The 22,735-nt window shown below is 38.6% G+C and overlaps 3 protein-coding genes and 1 long non-coding RNA gene across 4 annotated transcripts; all 4 read left to right on the forward strand.

Annotated features, from left to right (window-relative positions):
* Positions 1 to 220: 220 nt before the first annotated feature.
* LOC127087670 (uncharacterized) lies at positions 221 to 1,470 on the forward strand. The gene is made up of 3 exons (XM_051028599.1): positions 221 to 391; positions 469 to 603; positions 679 to 1,470. The coding sequence occupies exons 1-3, from the start codon at positions 338 to 340 to the stop codon at positions 1,336 to 1,338; spliced, it is 849 nt and encodes a 282-aa protein (XP_050884556.1). The 5' UTR covers positions 221 to 337; the 3' UTR covers positions 1,339 to 1,470.
* A 15,566-nt stretch (positions 1,471 to 17,036) lies between these two features.
* LOC127083706 (GDP-fucose transporter 1-like) lies at positions 17,037 to 17,979 on the forward strand (the record flags this gene model as incomplete). The annotated part of the gene is made up of 1 exon (XM_051024032.1): positions 17,037 to 17,979. A coding segment is annotated over exon 1 (786 nt), but the record flags the coding sequence as incomplete, so codon positions are not given.
* Positions 17,980 to 18,016: 37 nt separating this feature from the next.
* On the forward strand, positions 18,017 to 18,480 carry LOC127083707 (uncharacterized). The gene is made up of 3 exons (XR_007788518.1): positions 18,017 to 18,123; positions 18,194 to 18,281; positions 18,361 to 18,480. It is a non-coding gene; the product is annotated as an uncharacterized LOC127083707 (long non-coding RNA).
* A 20-nt stretch (positions 18,481 to 18,500) lies between these two features.
* On the forward strand, positions 18,501 to 20,978 carry LOC127082698 (NADP-dependent malic enzyme). The gene is made up of 14 exons (XM_051022926.1): positions 18,501 to 18,524; positions 18,567 to 18,641; positions 18,720 to 18,863; positions 19,077 to 19,228; positions 19,314 to 19,419; positions 19,516 to 19,581; positions 19,678 to 19,773; positions 19,848 to 19,919; positions 20,014 to 20,097; positions 20,180 to 20,278; positions 20,366 to 20,413; positions 20,513 to 20,566; positions 20,640 to 20,738; positions 20,826 to 20,978. The coding sequence occupies exons 1-14, from the start codon at positions 18,501 to 18,503 to the stop codon at positions 20,976 to 20,978; spliced, it is 1,272 nt and encodes a 423-aa protein (XP_050878883.1).
* The last annotated feature ends 1,757 nt before the right edge of the window (positions 20,979 to 22,735 follow it).

Here is a 22,735-nt window from a genome sequence, read left to right on the forward strand (position 1 = left end):
CAATCATGAACAAATTTTGATATTATTTTATATTTTTGTTCAAAAAATGTTGAGTCTAGAGTAAGAGTTTTTGAACTTGTTATTTATGAGTAGACATTTGGCACCCCATAAAATAAAGAACGTGTGTTCCCCATCTAAACGCCACGGGAGGTTTTTGGTTTGTGTTACGTGTCCCATTATTGTTCTCTATAAAAAACCCTTGTGAATCGCGTTCATGAGTTTTGTTCTCTATAAAAAACCCTTGTGAATCGCGTTCATGAGTTTTGTTCTCTATAAAAAACCCTTGTGAATCGTGTTCATGAGTTGTTTCCAATAAACCCTTGTGAATCCATCATCAATGGGACAGGGCCAAGAGGAGAAGATCCGACCAGAACCCCAAACTGAAATACAGGTTCTTCTTTTCTTTTTCTTTCTCTTTCTAGTTTCTCTCTCTACATTATTTCATTCTCAAGTGTCAAAAATACGCAGGAAAGGGGAGAGATATTTTTCTTCTATCGGCCTAAGGTTAACAAGGAAGAAGCTCACAGTGCCGATGACGTCCAGCGTCTCTATATCATCATGCGACCAGAGTCGGGTGAGAGGCAGGTGGAAGATACCAACAAGGTGTCTACTAGTATTTATTTTCTACTAGTATTTATACATATCACATGCATGTAAAATGAATTAATTCATGTATAGGAGCAAGTAAACATTGAAAAGCAAGCACTGTTTCGTTTTATTGTAATGGGACGGAAAAAGCTACCTGACCCAAAGGAGAAAAGCCGACCTTATTGGGGTTTTGTCGAAATGGTTACCACGAAGGTAGACCAAGTCAAGAATGCTCTTAGAGGAGTTGAATATGAAACTTCAACTAAAGGACATAGACATACTAGTCATGCTAGAGCATTGGGAGAAGGCATATACCGAATAGTAAGGCACAAACAGGAGGATGGGAAAAGAAGTCATACTCATTTGATCTACAAGCTTGAATTTCCAGGTGAAGGTGAGAAGAAGGAACCTCAACAAGAACTCAACATTGAACGTGAGGGATCATTCATAATTCAAATAAAGAATCCGGAAAAAGGTGGAGGTGGTGGTTTGCAAAAGAAACGCAAGGCAGTGTTTCCTGCTCACCTGCAAGGAGAACTGGGGCATGTTAGATTTGGTCCGGCGGACCCGCCTGACTTTCTCAACTATGAAGGATGCGAGTTTTTGCTTATATCGGCTTCTGACGATATTGAACATGAGCTGGGTCTGAAGCTTGTGACAGAAGAATGTTCTGATCTCCTCAACACTTTTAAATTTGCACAAGATGACGATGCTTCTGTAACTCCCTTTCTAAAGGGAATATGGGCTTGAAATCAAATCTAATGTAAATAAATAAATAGCAATAGTATAGCCTGTGAGTAGGTCTTTTGGAAATTACTATGTACAAACAGCTGTTTCTATCAAAGACATCTGGGATATTATATTAAGACTAACGTTGGACCAGACTTAGTATGTTATGAATAGAATCTAGGAAAATCTAAGTAAGTGGTCACCATATCATGGTAATCTTCCCATGTTACATAAATATTATTGTCTTGTTTTGGAATGAAAGGAGACTCACGAACACTTGGTTAGGGTGCATGGTTAGTTGTTTTGATATATCACACACTGTCGAACAAATTCAGTTACATCCTTGCGCATACCTTCCCAAACCACATTCTTCTGTAGCCTGCCAAATGTTTTATGGATCCCACTATGGCCTCCCAACAGTGAAGAATGAAATTCTTCTAATATGACCTTCTTGAGGGGACAAGTACTAGGGACAAACAATTTTCCTTTGAAAAACACCATTTCCTGCACTACCTGGAATCCCTCATGTGCCCCTGGGTTTGTTTTGATAGCCTCCGCCATTCGTTGAAATTTCTCATCATGTTTCAGATGTCTTTTAAATTTGTCTATGAAATCCATACGAGGGATAAAGAGAGCCAGACAGTGTATGCGCGATAAAGCATCAACCACTCGATTTTGCGCGGTAGGTTAGTTTAAAATTGTTGTTCATGTGTTTGAATGATTTGTGTCATGAGCTCCTTAAGACTTCTTTAATTAGAGTATATGGTAAGGAAGGTTTCTGTTGAATTGTAATTTCTTGTGTCGAAGCAGGTTGTTCGACAGGAATAAGGAAGTGTCAAATCACATAGTATGTTGAGTTGTGTTAGTGTATCGAAACATGTTGTTTCACACAGGATTTCGACTTAGACCTATTTTAGTAGTGTTAGCTATTTTGGATTTTTATAGTTTTGGATTTTGCCTTTGGATGCAAGTTAACATAAATCTATAAATATGATGGAGTAACCCTTATTCTTGTAATGAAGTGAATAGAGTATTCATAAAGTTGTATTCATAGTATTTTGCAGTTGTAAAGTGAATAAGAAGTTTTTCACAGTTTGTACGCAGAGAGAAACTCTACATAATTAATCATTCTTCTCCTTCATCGTTTTTTACTTTCTTTCTTTTTCCATTGTTCTTCTCTTTTCATTGTTATTGTGTGGGTGATAACAATCTTATTCATCATGATTGAAATTCTCCATAGGTTGTGGTGGATTTCTAACATCTGGTATCAAGAGCTCTGGTTTAAACGATTCGTGGGAAGAAAATCACCATGGCAACAAATCATAGAAATGGGCATTTTTCAACAAATCTTCTGATTCTCAAGAATAACAATGATGAGAATTGATGCAAGCAGATAAAGGTTGTGTTATGTTATCAAGATCTTTTGGATCTTGTGAAGGAAGGAGTAACAACGCTTGTAGAAGACGCGGCAAATCAAGAAAAGGTTGCACATAAAGAATTGAAGAAGAAAGATTATAAAGCTCTCTTTATAATCTATCAATGTGTTGATGCAGATAACTTTGAAAAGGTTAGTGATGCAGAGTCATCGAAAGAAGCATGGGAAATTCTGGAGAAATCATTTGGAGGCACAGAGAAGGTGAAAGAGGTGAGATTACAAACTCACAAAAGGACGTATGAATTGCTTCAGATGGAAGACAATGAAAGCATAACTGATTTCTTCATTAAGGTTACGAAACTGGTGAATCAAATCAAGGTATATGCACGTGGTAGTAGCCATAGAGGAGTCGAAGATTTGTCAAAACTGACAAAAGAAGAACTTCAAGGGACGTTTGAATCTCATGAACAAAGAATGGTTGAAAGAGTTGTAGGAAAGTCGAAGAGTGATATGGCTTTACAGACGCAATCAGTAAAAGAAAGAAAAGGCAAAGGAAGTTGGAATGGCAATAAAGGCAGAGGAGGTTATAACAATTTGATTGGTCGAAATCAGCAAGAAAGAAACTAGTTGAATCAAAGAGAACCCTGGAACCAAGGCAACCAAAGAGGTGGTACTGCAGGTAGAGGAAGAGATGGTGGTCAAAAGCAAGACAAGAGTCACATTTAGTGTTACAATTGTAATAAGTATGGTCATTATTCTAGTGATTGTCCAGAAAAGCAGAAGAATCAAGAAACTTATGCAAAGCTGGCGAAACATGAAGAAGAAGAGACGTTGTTGATGGTTACAACAAAATATGAAGAGAGATTCAAGGACCAGTCGTACTTGGACTCAGGATGCTCATCTCACATGTCTGGAAGGAAAGATTGGTTTGTCAACATAAAATTCTCAATTAAGAACATGGTGAAATTTGCAAATGACAACACTCTAGCAGCTGAGGGTGTTGGTGACGTTCTGATTATGAGGAAAGATGGCAAGAGGTCAGTAATTTCAAATGTGTTGTACATATCAGGCATGAAGAGCAACTTGCTCAGCATAGGAAAGTTAGTCGAAAAGAACTAGAAAGTGTCGATCAAAGACAAGATGATGAGAGTTCTCGACTCAAATGGAAGGTTGATCTTGAAAGCTTCAATGTCTCAGAATAGAACCTTCAAGATTGAGCTTAATGTGATGGAGCATAAGTGTCTTGCAACAGCAGCCAACAGATATGAATGGATATTGAAATATAGATTTGGCCATCTTAATTTCAAAGACATCAGAGATTTAAAGAAAAGAAATATGGTTTCAGGATTACCAGAAATCGACATTCCAAATGAAGTGTGTGAAGAATGCGTGCATGCAAAGTAGCATAAGAACAACTTCAGTAAGGATGCAGGAAGTGTAACACCCCAAATAAAGAAAAAAAAGAATTATTTAATTAAGTTGATAATATAATTATTAATTTAATTAAATAAATTGGATTATTGGATTATTATTATTATTATTATTATTATTATTTTGGAATAATAATAATTGGAATATATATATAAGTGGGAATAAAGAAAAGGGTTTCATTCTTAACAAAGAAATTTCACGTGAAACTCAGAGAAGCTGCAGAGAAGAGGAAAAAGGGCAAAGAGCCGAAAAGCACGGTTGAGGAACGGAAAAGCTAAAGCTTAGAGAATTGCCGGATTATCTCAGGTAAGGGGGGTTTATCGTCGGTTAATGGGTATTATAGGTTAACATGTCATGGGTAGTGATAAGCCGTTGATTTAACCCTAATTGGGACTGTATATGCTGAAATTGACGTTGGATAAACCGTGTTAAAAACTGCAAATTGAATTGATAGTTGTGTGAGTCGTAAATGTTAGACTATAGCACGGATCACAATTAAAAACTTGATTCGGCACTACTAAATTAAAGACAAATTAGGTTTTCTTAGAAAGGGTTTTAGATGCGGAAGCGGCCGGAAAACCTGATCTGCGTGAAGCTGACGGAACTTGGAATAACTCAGAAAAATCTGAGTCTGCGCGCGAGCGGTCGACCATAGGGTCGGCGTGCGCTGACCCGTGGGGCATGCGCCGACTGCATGCGTCGACGCAAGGCATTTGGCGCCGACCCGTGAGTTAAGCGTCGACCCCATGCGTCGACGCAAGGGGTCTTTGCGCCGACTCCCTCCAGTTGAGTAGAGCCTTTGCGCCGACCGCGAACTTTGAGCTGACCCCTACGGTCGACTCAAAGCCTTCAATTTTGTTCGTAGACGTGCATGATGGTTTTTTGTCAGCAGCGAAACTTGATAACACTGTTGCAGTGTGGAAAATAGTTGATTTTTATGTTGTAAATGCAATTGGTAGTTGCCTTATTGCAGTTAAATTGATGAATAAAAATTATTGGGTTTGTGTTGTGAAATGTTGATGCAATTATGTTGAAAAGTTAAATTTTAAGTTGTGTTGAAAAATACTGAGTTGTAGGCTGATGAGCCAAAGTTGATTTTAAGTTGCTTTGTTGAAAAATACTGAGTTGTAGGCTGATGAGCCAAAGTTGATTTAAGATGTTTTGTTGAAAAGCTGTTGTGTTGCTGTTGCTATTATGTTGTTAAAGTTTCAAGTCGTACATGTCATATACATCCATATGCATTAAGTCGGAGCTTCGTCTCACACCACGTTGGCCTGGATTGGCAAAAATATGGGGCTTTTGCTCACACCACGTTGGCCTGGATTGGCAAAATTTTAAGTTGAAAGTTGAAGGCTTATGCCTTGATGCCCACTAAACTGGCAATGATTTTAAGTTGGGAGTTTTACTCCAAATGGTACCACATGCATGAAGAGTCGAGTCTCATTGAGTTGCATTTTATGTTATTATTGAGTTGCCTTTACGTTGTGTTTGAATATGATAATTGAGTTGACCGTGCCGTTGCCTAATGCATGATATAATTAGGGTGATTAACGTGTAGAATTACTTAACATAACCTGATAAATTATAATATTTGTTATATCGATTGAGGAACTCACCCTTACAGCTATATTTTTCAGGTAACGAGCAGTGAGTCGAATAGAAGCTAGTGCTTGAAGTCTAGTGTGGTTAGAGGGTCATGCTCTGATAGATGTAACATCGGGACGGGATGTTTGAATTGTTGAATAAATGTTAATTTTGATGAATTACAGATGTTGAAATATTTTATCCGCTGCGTATTGTTAAAGAAGTTTTATGTTGAATAAAATTGAGCATGACTGATTTTATATTGACTTTTGTGAAGAAGTCGTTATGTGACACCCTTGAGATGCATGATTACTCTGATATGTGTGATTTAATTGTTGTTGTTTTATTATTAAACATTTGGGGTATTTTAGAAGGGTGTTACATTAGTGGTATCAGAGCAGGTTGGTCCGTCCGGCCAGTTGTCGTGTCGTTTTGTCTAACAATTGTGTATTGTTACCAATCTAACTTTAAGTTGTGTTGTATTGATAAGTTGAAATGGCTGGAAGGAATGACGCTGCAATGGCTGCCGCAATGCAAGCAATGGCACAAGCTGTGCAGAACTTGCCAAATGCTGGTGAAGATGCTGGATCACGTAGCTTGGCGACTTTTCAGAGAGAGAACCCGCCGGTGTTTAAAGGAAAGCATGATCCAGATGCAGCCTTGGGATGGTTGAAAGAGATTGAGAGAATCTTCCGTGTTATGGATTGTACTCCAGCTCAGAAGGTTCAGTATGGTACTCACATGCTAGCAGTCGAAGCTGATGACTGGTGGCTAGAGACTCACGAGAGGTTGACCGCGGCAGGTGAAGTCGTTACTTGGGATGTATTCCGTAGGGAATTTCTGAGGAAGTATTATCCAGAGGATGTCCGTGGTAAGAAGGAGATTGAATTCCTTGAGTTGAAGCAAGGAAACATGTCTGTCACGGATTATGCTGCGAAATTTGTGGAGTTGTCCAAATTTTATCCTCATTACACTGGTGCTGGTGCTGAATTTTCAAAGTGCATCAAGTTTGAAAATGGATTGCGCTCTGAAATTAAGAAGGCTGTTGGGTATCAGAAGATACGCATTTTTACTGAGTTGGTTGATAGCTGCAGGATATTTGAAGAGGACAATAATGCTCATTACAAGATTGTCAGTGATCGCAGAGGCAAGCAACATCAAAACCGTGGCAAGCCGTATGATGTTCCAGCTGGAAAAGGGAAACAAGTAGCTGCTCCGGCTCAGAGGACTAGTAGGGGAGGTGCTCCTACTGGTATAGTTTGCTTCAAATGTGGTCAGGCTGGTCATAAGAGTAATGTATGTACTGCTGAAGTGAAGAGGTGTTTTCGCTGTGGTAAGACTGGGCATGCAATAGCTGATTGCAAGCACAAGGAAGTGATTTGTTTTAATTGTGGCGAAGAAGGGCATATTGGAAGTCAGTGTCGGAAGCCGAAGAAAGGGAATCAGTCAGGAGGCAAGGTCTTTGCTTTATCGGGTTCTGAGACTTCTGCAGATGATCGTTTGATCCGAGGTACGTGTTATATTAATGGCTTTCCTCTTGTAGCTATTATTGACACAGGTGCTACTCATTCCTTTATATCTTTGGATTGTGCTGTGAAACTTAAGTTAGAGATATCTGAGATGTATGGTAGTATGGTGATTGATACTCCTGCAAAGGGTTCAGTGACTACTACTTCAGTTTGCTTGAGTTGCCCTTTGAGTATTTTTGGTAGAGACTTTGGGATAGACCTTGTGTGTCTTCCACTAGTGCAGATTGATGTGATCTTGGGAATGAACTGGTTGGTGTTTAACCGAGTTTCTATCAACTGTTTTGATAAGACTGTGATATTTCCTGAGATTGAAGAAGGAAAGAGTTTGTTTCTATCAGCGAGACAAGTGGATGAGGAAGTAGCAGATGGGGCGGAGTTGTTTATGCTGTTAGCGACTCTGGAGGCTAAAGATAAACTGGTGATTTGCGATCTAGCTGTGGTGTGTGATTTTCCTGATGTGTTTCCGGAAGAAGTGAATGAATTGCCGCCAGAGCGTGAAGTGGAGTTCTCTATTGACTTGGTACCTGGTACTAGGCCGATATCGATGGCTCCGTACCGTATGTCTGCTGTTGAGTTAACTGAATTGAAAAGTCAGTTGGAAGATCTATTGGATAAGAAATTTATTCGTCCGAGTGTGTCACCGTGGGGTGCACCAGTGCTATTGGTTAAGAAGAAAGGAGGTACTATGAGGTTGTGTGTGGACTACAGGCAACTGAATAAAGTGACGATCAAGAATCGGTATCCTTTGCCGAGGATTGATGATTTGATGGATCAGTTGGTTGGTGCAAGTGTGTTCAGCAAGATAGATTTGAGATCTGGGTATCATCAGATACGTGTGAAGACTGAGGATATTCAGAAGACTGCTTTCAGGACAAGGTATGGACATTATGAGTATTCTGTAATGCCTTTTGGTGTGACTAATGCACCTGGAGTATTTATGGAGTATATGAATAGGATTTTCCATCCGTACCTAGACAAGTTTGTTGTGGTGTTTATTGATGACATTTTGGTGTATTCGAAATCTGAAGAAGAGCATGTTGAACATTTGAGAGTGGTTTTAGAAGTCCTACGAGAAAAGAAGTTATTTGCTAAATTGTCCAAGTGCGAATTTTGGTTAGGAGAGGTAAGTTTTCTTGGTCATGTGATTTCAAGAGGTGGTGTGGCTGTTGATCCTTCTAAGATAGAAGCGGTATCTAAGTGGGAAGCTCCGAAGTCTGTTGCTGAGATTCGAAGTTTTCTTGGTTTGGCTGGTTATTATAGGAAGTTCATTGAGGGATTTTCTAAGTTGGCGTTACCGTTGACGATGTTGACTAGAAAGGGGCAAGCGTTTGTTTGGGACTCAAAATGTGAAGAAGGTTTCCAAGAGCTAAAGAGAAGGTTGACTACTGCTCCTATTCTGATATTACCGAGTTCGTCGGAATCATTTGAAGTTTATTGCGATGCTTCATTGTTAGGTTTGGGTGGCGTGTTGATGCAGAATAAGCAGGTTATAGCTTATGCTTCAAGACAGCTGAGGGTTCATGAGAGGAACTATCCGACACACGATTTAGAGTTGGCAGCTGTGGTGTTTGTTCTGAAGTTATGGAGACATTACTTGTATGGGTCAAGATTCGAAGTTTTCAGTGACCATAAAAGTTTAAAGTATTTGTTTGATCAGAAAGAGCTGAATATGAGACAGAGGAGATGGTTAGAGTTTCTGAAGGATTATGACTTTGGTTTGAATTACCATCCGGGTAAAGCAAATGTAGTGGCTGATGCGTTGAGTCGGAAATCATTGCATATGTCTATGCTAATGGTTAAGGAGTTGGATTTAATTGAACAGTTTAGAGATTTGAGTTTGGTGTGTGAGAGTACTCACAATAGTGTTAAATTGGGAATGTTGAAGTTAACAAGTGGTATTCTGGATGAGATCAGAGAGGGTCAGAAATCTGATGTGCTTTTGGTTGATAAGTTGACTCTAGTGAGTCAAGGTCAAGGTGGCGAATTCAGAATTGATGAGAATGGTATTTTGAAATTTGGTAGTCGGGTGTGTGTTCCGGATGTTACAGAACTTAAGAAGAGTATTCTTGAAGAAGGACATCGTAGTGGGTTGAGTATTCATCCTGGAGCTACGAAGATGTATCATGATTTAAATAAGTTATTTTGGTGGCCGGGAATGAAAAGAGAAATTGCAAGTTTTGTCTATTCCTGTTTGACTTGTCAGAAGTCAAAGATTGAGCATCAGAAGCCATCGGGGCTAATGCAACCGTTGGCGATTCCAGAGTGGAAATGGGATAGTATCAGTATGGATTTTGTTTCTGGTTTACCGAGGACAAGTAAGAATTTTGAAGCTATTTGGGTGATTGTGGATAGATTGACAAAGTCGGCTCGTTTCATTCCGATCAGAATGGATTATCCGTTAGAGAAATTGGCTGAGTTGTATATTGAGAAGATTGTAAGTCTGCATGGTATTCCGTCGAGTATTGTTTCGGACAGAGATCCTAGATTTACATCGAAATTCTGGGAAGGTTTGCAGAAGGCTTTGGGAACTAAGCTGAGATTGAGTTCTGCATATCATCCGCAGACTGATGGTCAGACTGAGAGGACGATTCAGTCATTAGAGGATCTTTTGAGAGCTTGTGTTTTGGAAAAGGGAGGTGCTTGGGATTGTTATTTGCCTTTGATTGAGTTTACCTACAACAATAGTTTTCATTCGAGTATTGGTATGGCACCGTTTGAAGCTTTGTATGGTAGGAGATGTCGGACACCGTTATGTTGGTATGAGTCCGGTGAGAGTGCTGTGATTGGACCGGAGATTATTCAACAAACTACGGAAAAGATTAAGATGATTCAGGAGAAGATGAGAATTGCTCAGAGTCGTCAGAAGAGTTATCATGATAAGAGGAGGAAGTCACTTGAGTTCCAAGAGGGGGATCATGTGTTTCTTCGTGTCACTCCGATAACTGGTGTTGGTCGAGCTTTGAAGTCGAAGAAGTTGACACCGCGATTTATTGGTCCTTATCAGATTTTGGAGAGGATAGGAGAGGTAGCCTATCGTGTCGCTTTACCGCCGTCACTTGCGAATTTGCATGAGGTTTTTCATGTGTCTCAGTTGAGGAGGTATATTCATGATCCGTCGCATGTGATCCAAGTAGATGATGTACAGGTGAGAGATAACCTGACTGTTGAAACATCGCCTATGAGGATCGAGGATCGAGAGTTGAAGCAGTTGCGGGGTAAAGAGATTGCCTTAGTGAAGGTAGCTTGGGGAGGACCAGCAGGTGGCAGTGTGACTTCGGAACTGGAGAGTCAGATGAAGGAGTCCTATCCAGAGTTATTTGTTTGAGGTATGTTTTCGAGGACGAAAACTCTTTTAGTGGGGGAGAGTTGTAACACCCCAAATAAAGAAAAAAAAGAATTATTTAATTAAGTTGATAATATAATTATTAATTTAATTAAATAAATTGGATTATTGGATTATTATTATTATTATTATTATTATTATTTTGGAATAATAATAATTGGAATATATATATAAGTGGGAATAAAGAAAAGGGTTTCATTCTTAACAAAGAAATTTCACGTGAAACTCAGAGAAGCTGCAGAGAAGAGGAAAAAGGGCAAAGAGCCGAAAAGCACGGTTGAGGAACGGAAAAGCTAAAGCTTAGAGAATTGCCGGATTATCTCAGGTAAGGGGGGTTTATCGTCGGTTAATGGGTATTATAGGTTAACATGTCATGGGTAGTGATAAGCCATTGATTTAACCCTAATTGGGACTGTATATGCTGAAATTGACGTTGGATAAACCGTGTTAAAAACTGCAAATTGAATTGATAGTTGTGTGAGTCGTAAATGTTAGACTATAGCACGGATCACAATTAAAAACTTGATTCGGCACTACTAAATTAAAGACAAATTAGGTTTTCTTAGAAAGGGTTTTAGATGCGGAAGCGGCCGGAAAACCTGATCTGCGTGAAGCTGACGGAACTTGGAATAACTCAGAAAAATCTGAGTCTGCGCGCGAGCGGTCGACCATAGGGTCGGCGTGCGCTGACCCGTGGGGCATGCGCCGACTGCATGCGTCGACGCAAGGCATTTGGCGCCGACCCGTGAGTTAAGCGTCGACCCCATGCGTCGACGCAAGGGGTCTTTGCGCCGACTCCCTCCAGTTGAGTAGAGCCTTTGCGCCGACCGCGAACTTTGAGCTGACCCCTACGGTCGACTCAAAGCCTTCAATTTTGTTCGTAGACGTGCATGATGGTTTTTTGTCAGCAGCGAAACTTGATAACACTGTTGCAGTGTGGAAAATAGTTGATTTTTATGTTGTAAATGCAATTGGTAGTTGCCTTATTGCAGTTAAATTGATGAATAAAAATTATTGGGTTTGTGTTGTGAAATGTTGATGCAATTATGTTGAAAAGTTAAATTTTAAGTTGTGTTGAAAAATACTGAGTTGTAGGCTGATGAGCCAAAGTTGATTTTAAGTTGCTTTGTTGAAAAATACTGAGTTGTAGGCTGATGAGCCAAAGTTGATTTAAGATGTTTTGTTGAAAAGCTGTTGTGTTGCTGTTGCTATTATGTTGTTAAAGTTTCAAGTCGTACATGTCATATACATCCATATGCATTAAGTCGGAGCTTCGTCTCACACCACGTTGGCCTGGATTGGCAAAAATATGGGGCTTTTGCTCACACCACGTTGGCCTGGATTGGCAAAATTTTAAGTTGAAAGTTGAAGGCTTATGCCTTGATGCCCACTAAACTGGCAATGATTTTAAGTTGGGAGTTTTACTCCAAATGGTACCACATGCATGAAGAGTCGAGTCTCATTGAGTTGCATTTTATGTTATTATTGAGTTGCCTTTACGTTGTGTTTGAATATGATAATTGAGTTGACCGTGCCGTTGCCTAATGCATGATATAATTAGGGTGATTAACGTGTAGAATTACTTAACATAACCTGATAAATTATAATATTTGTTATATCGATTGAGGAACTCACCCTTACAGCTATATTTTTCAGGTAACGAGCAGTGAGTCGAATAGAAGCTAGTGCTTGAAGTCTAGTGTGGTTAGAGGGTCATGCTCTGATAGATGTAACATCGGGACGGGATGTTTGAATTGTTGAATAAATGTTAATTTTGATGAATTACAGATGTTGAAATATTTTATCCGCTGCGTATTGTTAAAGAAGTTTTATGTTGAATAAAATTGAGCATGACTGATTTTATATTGACTTTTGTGAAGAAGTCGTTATGTGACACCCTTGAGATGCATGATTACTCTGATATGTGTGATTTAATTGTTGTTGTTTTATTATTAAACATTTGGGGTATTTTAGAAGGGTGTTACAGGAAGCAGGTCGAAGGAAATTCTTGAAGTCATATACTCTGATGTATGTGGTCCTCTCCGGTGGATTCAATTGGAGGTAACAAATACTTTGCTACATTCATTGATGGTTTCAGTCAAAAACGGTGGTCTTACCTGATCAATAAGAAAAGTGAAGTGATCGAGGTATTTGACAAGTCTAAATATATGGTCGAAAGATAGAACGGTCGAAAGATCAAGATTTTGAGGATTGATGGTGGTGGAGAATATGTGTTGAAATACTTCGACGCATTATGTGTGAAAGAAAGGATTGTGCATGAGGTGGTGCCTGGAGGAGAAGGGCGATACAAAACGCTGCGGAATTTAAAATTTCTCCTTTAGTGATCCTTACGAATGGGCATGATCAGTGATAGAATTGTTACCTCTTGTGGCGATTGTAACCTTTGATGCAGATCTACGGAGCGATCACGAATGTTGAACGATGACAACGCCTCTACTCAATGCACACGAACGGATTCCTTCAATCTCAGTGCTAGCTGCTATGAATGAAGGCTTTGAGTGAGTGAGAGAGAGAGAGAGAAACGAAATTGCAACTACACTAAATGCTTCTGCACAAGGGTTCTATTTATAGAACCACTTGTGTGGGCTGCAAGCTAAAAAGCCCACTTAAGTGTATGTGACCTATATTTTATAATATGCCAAAATCACTTAAGCGCGTGGTACCTTACCATATTTCGTATTCTACTTAAGTACACTGTACATTACGATGTTCTTCAATTCACTTAAGTGAACCGTACCTTACGGTGTTCCTTAGTTACTTTATCTCTCATCAATTCGTCCTTTTGTGTGTGACCCTGTAGGTTTTCGCGGCATTGGCAATTATATTAAATCACGCATTTAACATAATAAACAGTGAGTGGTATCTAGCAACACATCACTGCTACCCAAGACACGAAAATGTCATGTGATCTGACAAATCCTTTTGTGATAATACTTATATGTACAATTTCCCTTTTGCCCTTATGTTTATATTGAACACAAGGCATAGACCGTGTCATCCTTGTCTAGTTCAATATTGGGCCCATAGACATTTATCCTGTTACGCAGGATGGGCAAATTCCATCCAGGTCACTCATGTCCCTTAGCATGCTTCGTGGAGTACCCATCAACTGTCTTTATGATGATCCAGTTACGGACAATGTTTGATCAACAATAAGGCACTCGACTCTACATCTAGGGTCCATAGTGGTTTCAGGTCGATGGGTGGTATACACCATTATCACAATGAGAATAACTTATGACACTTTGCATAGCATTCTATATAGTATTCTCATAGCGGGTCAATCCAGTATAAATATTACTCTTAATATTCATACATATGTTTAAGACTTGATAACTCCTTATCCATGATCCATGAGATGTGATCATCAGTCTATATACATAATAGTCTTAATGCTTTAATGTTATCCCACTTCACAATAAAGCTCGACTACGGATACTTTAAGAATAGTGTCCTTATGTTTAATGTGATCTCACGATTAAGTCACACTTGATACATTAAACGGACTAGCTATTCTAGGGACTTTATTAAACAAACATAATAAAGAAAAAACCTTTTATAATTAATAAATAATTCGATACAAGTACAAAATTTATTAGCCTCTAGGGCTTACACCAACAATCTCTCACTAGCACTAGAGCCAATCAGGCATACCCCTAATGTCCATAGATCTAGTATGGCCATCATGCTTCTGTTGCGCAAGAGGCTTTGTCAGTGGGTCAACAATATTGTCAAGTGTAGGTATTCTGCATATTTTCACATCTCCTCTATCTATTATCTCTCGAATGAGGTGATAACGCCTAATTATGTGTTTGGATCGTTGGTGAGATCTAGGCTCCTTAGCTTGTGCGATAGCACCATTGTTATCACAATAGAGACCAATGGGATCCACAATGATAGGAACTATGCCAAGTTCACTAATGAACTTTTTGATCCAAACAGCTTCCTTTGATGCACTTGAGGCAGCAATATACTCGGCCTCGGTTGTAGAATCAACAATTGTATCTTGCTTTGAACTTTTCCATCTCACAGCGCTACCGTTTAAGCAAAACACATAACCAGATTGCGATCTAAAGTCATCCTTATCTTTCTGGAAGCTAGCATTGGTGTATCCAATTACAGCCAACTCTTCCTGACCTCCATATATCAAGAATGAGTCCTTAGTCCTTCTCAAATACTTAAGGATATTCTTGACAGCTACCCAATGAGCATCACCAGGATCAGATTGGTACCTACTCGTTGCACTTAAAGCATACGAGATATCTAGTCGAGTACATAACATGGCATACATGATAGATCATATTGCAGATGCATATGGAATCTTATTCATGCGATCCCTTTCTTCCTTAGTTGAAGGGGATTGTGTTTTTGATAGACACATGCCATGTTGCATAGGTATGAATCCTTTCTTGGAATCATGCATATTAAAGCGTCTCAGCACTTTGTCTATGTACGTACTCTGACTTAGGCCAAGCAGTTTTTGTGATCTATCTCTATAGGTTCTAATTCCTAATATATAGGCTGCTTCACCTAGGCCCTTCATAGAAAATTATTTCCCCAACCAAGACTTTACTTGTTGTAGGGTAGGGATATCGTTTCAAATGAGTAATATGTCATCTACATATAATACCAGGAAAACGGTCATGCTCCCACTAACCATCTTGTAGACACAAGGCTCATCTTCGTTCTTGATGAATCTATATTGTTTTACTGTTTCATTAAAACAAAGATTCCAGCTTCTGGAAGCTTGCTTCAATTCATATATTGATCTTTGTAACTTACATATCTTTTGGGCTTCTTCAGGTATGTCAAATCCTTCAGGTTATGTCATGTTCACATCCTCAAGAAGATTCCCATTAAGGAAAGCAGTTTTGACATCCATCTGCCATATTTCATAATCATGATATACAGCGATAGCAAGTAAAATTCGAACAGATTTAAGCATTGCAACCGGTGAAAAGGTTTAGTCAACCCCGTGAATTTATTTATATCCTTTTGCAACCAGTCTTGCCTTATAGGTATGTACCTTACCATCCATGTCAGTCTTCTTTTTGAAGACCCACTTGCATCCTATAGGATTAACTCCTACAGGAGGCTCTACCAAGGTTCAAACCTGGTTTGTGTACATGAAATCCATTTCAGATTTCATGGCTTCTAGCCACTTCTTAGACTCGGGACTAGTTATGGCCTCTTGGTAGGTCACAGGATCATCTTGATTCATGAGTAATACATCATCTTGATCAGTTATGAGATATCCATATCTCTCAGGTAGGTGATGTATCCTGCCTGACCTACGTTGATCTTGTTCTACTTGAGCATGTTGCTCTTCCACAACTACTCATGTTTCCTGCTCTAATTCCTCCATAGGTGTATCACTGCTTTGTGATTCTTGAATTTCTTCAAGCTCTACTTTCCTCCCACTGATTCCTTTGGAAATAAAATCCTTTTCTATGAAAACTCCAGCTCGAGCGACAAACACTTTGCCCTCAGAAGGATTGTAGAAGTGATACCCTCTTGTTTCTTTAGGATACCCCACAAATAAGCATTTGTCAGATTTTGGCTCAAGCTTAGTTGAAATTTGTCGTTTCACATAAACTTCGCAACCCCAAACCTTCATGTAAGACATATGTGGTTTCTTACCACTCCATATCTCATATGGTGTCTTCTCAACCTTTTTGGATGGAACACGGTTAAGTGTGTAAGTTGTTGTCAGTAGTGCATGTCCCCAAAAGGAGTTTGGAAGATCGGAGTGACTCATCATGGATCGGACCATGTCCAACAGGGTTCGATTTCTTCTCTCAGATACATCATTCCATTGGGGTGTTTCAGGAGGAGTAAGTTGGGATAAGATCTCACACTCTTTCAGATGGTCATCAAACTCTAAGCTTAAATACTCACCACTTTGATCTGATCGAAGAGTTTTAATATTATTACCTAGTTAGTTTTGTACTTCATTCTTGAATTCCTTGAACTTTTCAAAGGACTCTGATTTGTGTTTCATTAAATACACATAACCATATCTATTGAAATCATCAGTAAATGTGATGAAGTATTGAAAACCTCCTCTGGCTGGTATGTTCAGTGGACCACATACACTACGCCAAAAATGAGTTTTAACAACGCATCTTAGACAGCGCTTTTAAAAGAAAGCGCTGTCTAAGGTTAAAATTAAAATAAAACACGGAAAATGTTCCAAAAGAATAATGAAAGCGCTGTCTAAGGGGGGGTCTTAGACAGCGCTTTCTAAAAGCGCTGTCTAAGACCCCCCCTTAGACAGCGCTTTTAGAAAGCGCTTTTAAATATAGACCTTAGTCAGCGCTTTTGATAAAGCGCTGTCTAAAGTCTTTAAATTAAAAAAAAAATTAAAAACAAAAGCGCTGTCCTCTTTCCCTCTTCATTTTTCCTCTACTCATTCTGCTCCCAATTTACACTTCACTGACACACACACACAAACACCAATTTCCTCCAATCCAATCAACCCTAAAAACCCCATTTTTCTCTAGTGTCGGTGATCCACTTCATTTTCAAACACCATAAAAAAAAATCCCAACCAATTCACACCATTGTTGAATCCTTCAAAAAAAACCGCAACAATGTCATCATCAACCAAGCCACCGCACTACGCCACAAGCGGTTTGGTGATAGGTTACGCTCTCTGTTCAAGCTTGTTAGCGATAATCAACAAATACGCCATCACTCAATTCAACTACCCTGGTCTCTTAACCGCTTTACAGTACCTCACTTCAGCTCTCGGCGTTTACCTTTTCGGAAAATTAGGGTTTCTTCATCACGATCCTTTCACCATTCCGATCGCCAAGAAATTCTTCCCTGCCGCACTCGTTTTCTTCCTCGCTATCTTCACCAACACGAATCTACTCCGTCACGCTAACGTTGATACCTTCATTGTTTTCAGATCTCTTACCCCTCTTCTTGTTGCTCTCGCTGATACCGCTTTTCGAGGTCAACCTTCGCCTTCTAACCTTACTTTTTTCTCGCTTGTTGTTATTCTTGCTGGTGCCGTTGGTTATGTTGCTACCGATTCGGGTTTTACTCTTACCGCTTATTCATGGGCTTTTGCTTATTTGGTTATGATTACTACTGAGATGGTTTATATCAAGCATATGGTTATGAGTCTTGGGTTGAATACTTGGGGTTTTGTTCTTTATAACAATGTCTTGTCTTTAATGATTGCTCCTTTCTTTTGGTTTCTAACTGGAGAGAATTTTGAGGTTTCGAATGCGATTAATTCGAGTACCGGGAGTTTGTTTGAGATGAATGCGTTTCTTGCGGTTTCTTTGTCTTGTGTGTTTGGTTTGCTTATCAGTTTCTTTGGATTTGCTGCGAGAAAAGCGGTTTCGGCTACTGCTTTTACGGTTACTGGGGTCAAATGTTTAATTTTTTGTTACATGTTCTACAGGTACACTGATTTTGGTAGCGGTATATCTCATAGACCGATCGAAGATTTGGCATACTCAGTTGCAAGATTCATACAAAATCGCGGCTCCTTTGTTAACTACTACATGGTATATGTTACATCTAAGTTTATGTTATAGAAACTTTGATTTTTGTCTGATATCTTATATTTGAATGCAGTATCATGGAGGGACTAATTTTGGTCGAACATCGAGTGGTCTTTTCATTGCAACAAGCTATGATTATGATGCTCCTATTGACGAATATGGTACGCGTTAAGGTTTAAATTGTTTGCGTGTTTTGAGTTATAACAGTTAGAAACATTTTAAAGTGTTACAAAATGTTAGGACTTGTGAATGAACCAAAATGGGGACATTTGAGAGACTTGCATAAGGCAATAAAACAGTGTGAGCCAGCTTTGATTGCTGTGGATCCTACGGTCACATATTTCGGGAAAAACCTCGAGGTAAATTCTATTATCTAGTTCATGATAAAATTAAGGTTCAAAATTGTTACTGTGTTGAAGATTTGTTTTGTTAATTTGATCTTATAGGAACATGTGTACTACATAAGTAGTAGTGTTTGTGTTGCATTTCTTGCAAATTATGACACGAAATCGGCTGCAACGGTTACGTTTGGAAATAGCCATCATGACCTTCCACCTTGGTCTCAATAGTATTATTTATTTATTTTATCCATAAATCAGATAAATATTTCAGGATCTTGTTTTCCTTTTCTTTGTTTGGTTCTCAATAGTATTATTTATTTTCTCCAGGAGAAGAAACTTATGCATAACATCCGTCAATACGAGGTTCCCTTGCAAAAGTACATGGCCATGATGGACCTTCAGGCATGCATTCACCCTCCAACTCATCATTATTACATGATATTAACAACATCATATTTGTTATTCTTTTGTTCATCATACTGCTATTAGTATTACTCATGTTGTCTGCAATGCATGATCATTGCAAATACATGATGACTTGTGACATTTATATGCAATGAGTATATGAAAGTTGAAATGTAACACAGAAGCATGATGTTGTTTTGTGGTCAACAGGAGAGGAATGAAAGACTGTTTTATAAACTTCTTATCGACAATGTTGAAGAATTACTCCCGATTGTATATACTCCGGTTGTTGGCGAGGCTTGCCAGAAATATGGGAGCATATTCAAGCGTCCTCAGGGTCTTTACATTAGTTTGAAAGAAAAGTATGATTTCATTTTTCCGTTTGTATACAATTTTAAGGACGGCATTCATTGCAGGCTTATATACATCTGCTGTTGACTTTTGCAGGGGTAAAATTCTTGAGGTTTTGAAAAACTGGCCAGAAAGGAGTATTCAGGTTATTGTTGTAACTGACGGTGAACGGATTTTGGGACTCGGAGATCTCGGATGCCAGGTATTTCTCAACAAGATTAAAATCAAACTCTTAAGACCTTATGATTCACCTTGATTTTATGGTAAAATAGATTTAACTGTGTTGTATGTGCTTCAGGGTATGGGAATTCCTGTTGGTAAATTGGCTTTGTACTCAGCACTAGGAGGAGTTCGTCCTTCAGCAGTAAGCATTTTCCATCTAATGTCTCTTTTCATTTTATCATTGTATCATGCATGATTTTGTTGTTCATTCTTCTTATTTTCCCTTTCTGGTTGCTAGTGTTTGCCGATTACGATTGACGTGGGGACAAATAATGAGAAATTACTGAATGATGAGTTTTACATTGGCCTTAGACAAAAGAGGGCAACTGGGAAGGTTTGTATTACATATATATGAGGCTACATTTTACTTGTATTTATATGAGGCTACATTTTGTTGGTTTCTCTTAGGAATACTATGACCTTCTGCACGAGTTCATGTCTGCGGTGAAGCAAAACTACGGAGAAAAAGTTCTTGTTCAGGTTGTTAAATATTTCAACCTTAGATTATATGGCTTTTGAACCTATTTTATTCTCTTCTTTTTGTGTGTCTGATTATTTTGAAAGATTTTTTCAGTTTGAAGATTTTGCAAATCACAATGCATTTGAGTTGCTTGCAAAATACGGTACAACTCATCTAGTTTTCAACGACGATATACAGGTTATATCTTTCACAAAAACTAGCATGTATTTTTTTTTCAAGTTTATGATTGCTTTAACTATTAATTAATGCATTTTCTCAGGGGACTGCATCTGTTGTTTTAGCTGGAGTTGTAGCAGCCTTGAAGCTCATTGGCGGTACCCTACCGGAGCATACATTCCTCTTCCTTGGTGCTGGAGAAGTACGATCATAACTAACCTACACAGGGCCTCGGAATACTTAAGACGGTCCTGTTAGTTGTCTAACTCATTTTTCGTTATGTTTTCAGGCGGGAATTGGTATAGCCGAGCTAATTGCTCTTGAGATGTCAAAGCAGGTGAACCAACTATTCATTGTTCATACATTAGTAATTCCTATTTTATGAAAGATCAAGATCATTTTAATTGGTGATGTTTTTCTATTATTTCTGCGGCAGACTAAAGCACCTATTGAAGAGAGTCGAAAGAAGATATGGCTCATAGATTCAAAGGTAGTGGAAAACATGACCAGTTTATTATTTTGAAAATTCATTTGTTCTAAAGTGCTTATTTCTTCTCTTACAGGGCTTAATTGTTAGTTCGCGGGTGAATTCACTTCAACACTTCAAGAAGCCCTGGGCTCATGAACACGAACCTGTTAGCACTCTCATTGAGGCCGTTAAGGTATCAAAATATGTCTTCTCATGACTCGCAATACGCAATAGGTTGCCTTTCGACGCGTTCTTATCCATAATCACTTCACACTTTCAGGTAATCAAGCCTACAGTTTTGATTGGATCATCAGGAGTGGGGAAAACATTTACGAAGGAAGTAGTCGAGGCTATGACAGCAAACAATAAAGTAAAATCTTATCTTACTCTCTCTTATAACGAGTATTTATATATTTACACATATCTCATATAATTAAATAGTTTGAATTAATTCAAAATATGTTATATTATTATGTAGTACTTTGAGGAATTCAAGTGTGCATTTTATACAAAGGATCAAGTGGACGAAATCAAAGAGGAGTGGTGTCAATTCATGATAGAGCTCAATGTTTTTTCATAAATTTGTGTAATTAATGTGTACATTTGTAGTATATGTAATGACTTGTAAATGTGTACATAAATTTGTATATATTTTGATACATTTAAGGCAAAATTGGTTTGAATTGGTATATATATATATTTGTTAGCCAAAAATTGGTAGAAAAAAGGCCAAAATGGCATATATAAAATGTGATAATTGTCTGTCAAAATCTGGTTGAAAACAGGTAGAAATTCTGGTTTATAAACCTGGAAAAAATGTGGTTTAAAACAAAAGCTTCAAAAATATTCGTATACCTTAGACAGCGCTTTTGTAAAAAGCGCTGTCTAAGGGGGGGGATTAGAAAGCGCTTCAGGCAAAAGCGCTGTCTAAGGGGGGGCTTAGACAGCGCTTTTTGAAAAGCGCTGTCTAAGGTATACCTAAAAAAATTAAAATAGGAGGGGCTTAGACAGTGCTTTTTGAAAAGCGCTGTCTAAGGGGGAGGCTTAGACAGCGCTTTTTGAAAAGCGCTGTCTAAGGAATACCTAAAAAAATTAAAATAGGAGGGTCTTATAAAGCGCTTTTGGCCAAAGCGCTGTCTAAGGGGGGGGGGGGCTTAGACAGCGCTTTTAAGATTTAAAAAAACGCTGTCTAAACCTTTAGCAGCGGAGGTTTAGACAGCGCTTTAAAGCGCTGTCTAAGGTCTTGTTTGTTGTAGTGATACATCAGTATGTATAAGGGCCAAAAGATCATTAGCTCTTTCACCTTTTCCTGTGAATGGATACTTTATCATCTTTCCAATTAAACAAGATCTGCATGTCTCATATGATTCATAATCAAAAGAGTCCAAGAGTCCATCTTTATGGAGTTTGGAAATGCGTTTCTCATTTATGTGGCCTAATCGACAATGCCAAAGGTAAGTTGGATTTAACTCATTAGGTTTCATCCTTTTAGTATTAATGTTATAAATAGGCATTTCAAGATCAAGGACATATAGTCCATTGTTCATTTGTGCAGTAGCATAGAATATATCATTCAAATAAATTGAGCAACAATTATTCTTTATTATAAATCAAAAAAATTGGGCATTTTTCAGAAATCTTCTTCTCTTCGATTCTCACTCAATTCTCATCAATTCTCTTGGATTTTTGGTTGTCTGAAGTTCTACCAATGTAGGCAAGAAGATTGAGTTGCATTGAGGTTAAATCGAAGCAACTCAGTTGACACACCTCAAAATTCAACTCCTCATATCTTTCTATATATTTGGAGTTAGTTGAAATTGAGGTCAGATTCGTGCTCTACGCCATTTTTTCTTTCAGATCATGTCCTCTTTTTTCATTTTCTTGATGGTGATGAGTGAACCAGTCTAGTGGACCTCGCCTGAGAAGGTGACCGGAGGTCCAGCGCCGATGGTGTGTTGGACAGGTTCTGAGTCGTTGATCTCATTTGAAATGTTTTAATCCTGAGCGCCCAAAGTAATTACCACGCGTGTGGAACAGTTGACCAGATGTATGGTGGAACGCGCACTCATGTTCACTTGATCTGCCACCTCAATTAATGAGGGAGATCAAGTGATCCACGTTTTTTTGATTTTTTTATTTTCATTTTTTTCATTAATTCATATTAATTTTAATATTGATTCAAAAAATATG

This window comes from Lathyrus oleraceus, chromosome 5 (assembly GCF_024323335.1).
Source record: "Lathyrus oleraceus cultivar Zhongwan6 chromosome 5, CAAS_Psat_ZW6_1.0, whole genome shotgun sequence".
Taxonomy (NCBI): domain Eukaryota; kingdom Viridiplantae; phylum Streptophyta; class Magnoliopsida; order Fabales; family Fabaceae; genus Lathyrus; species Lathyrus oleraceus.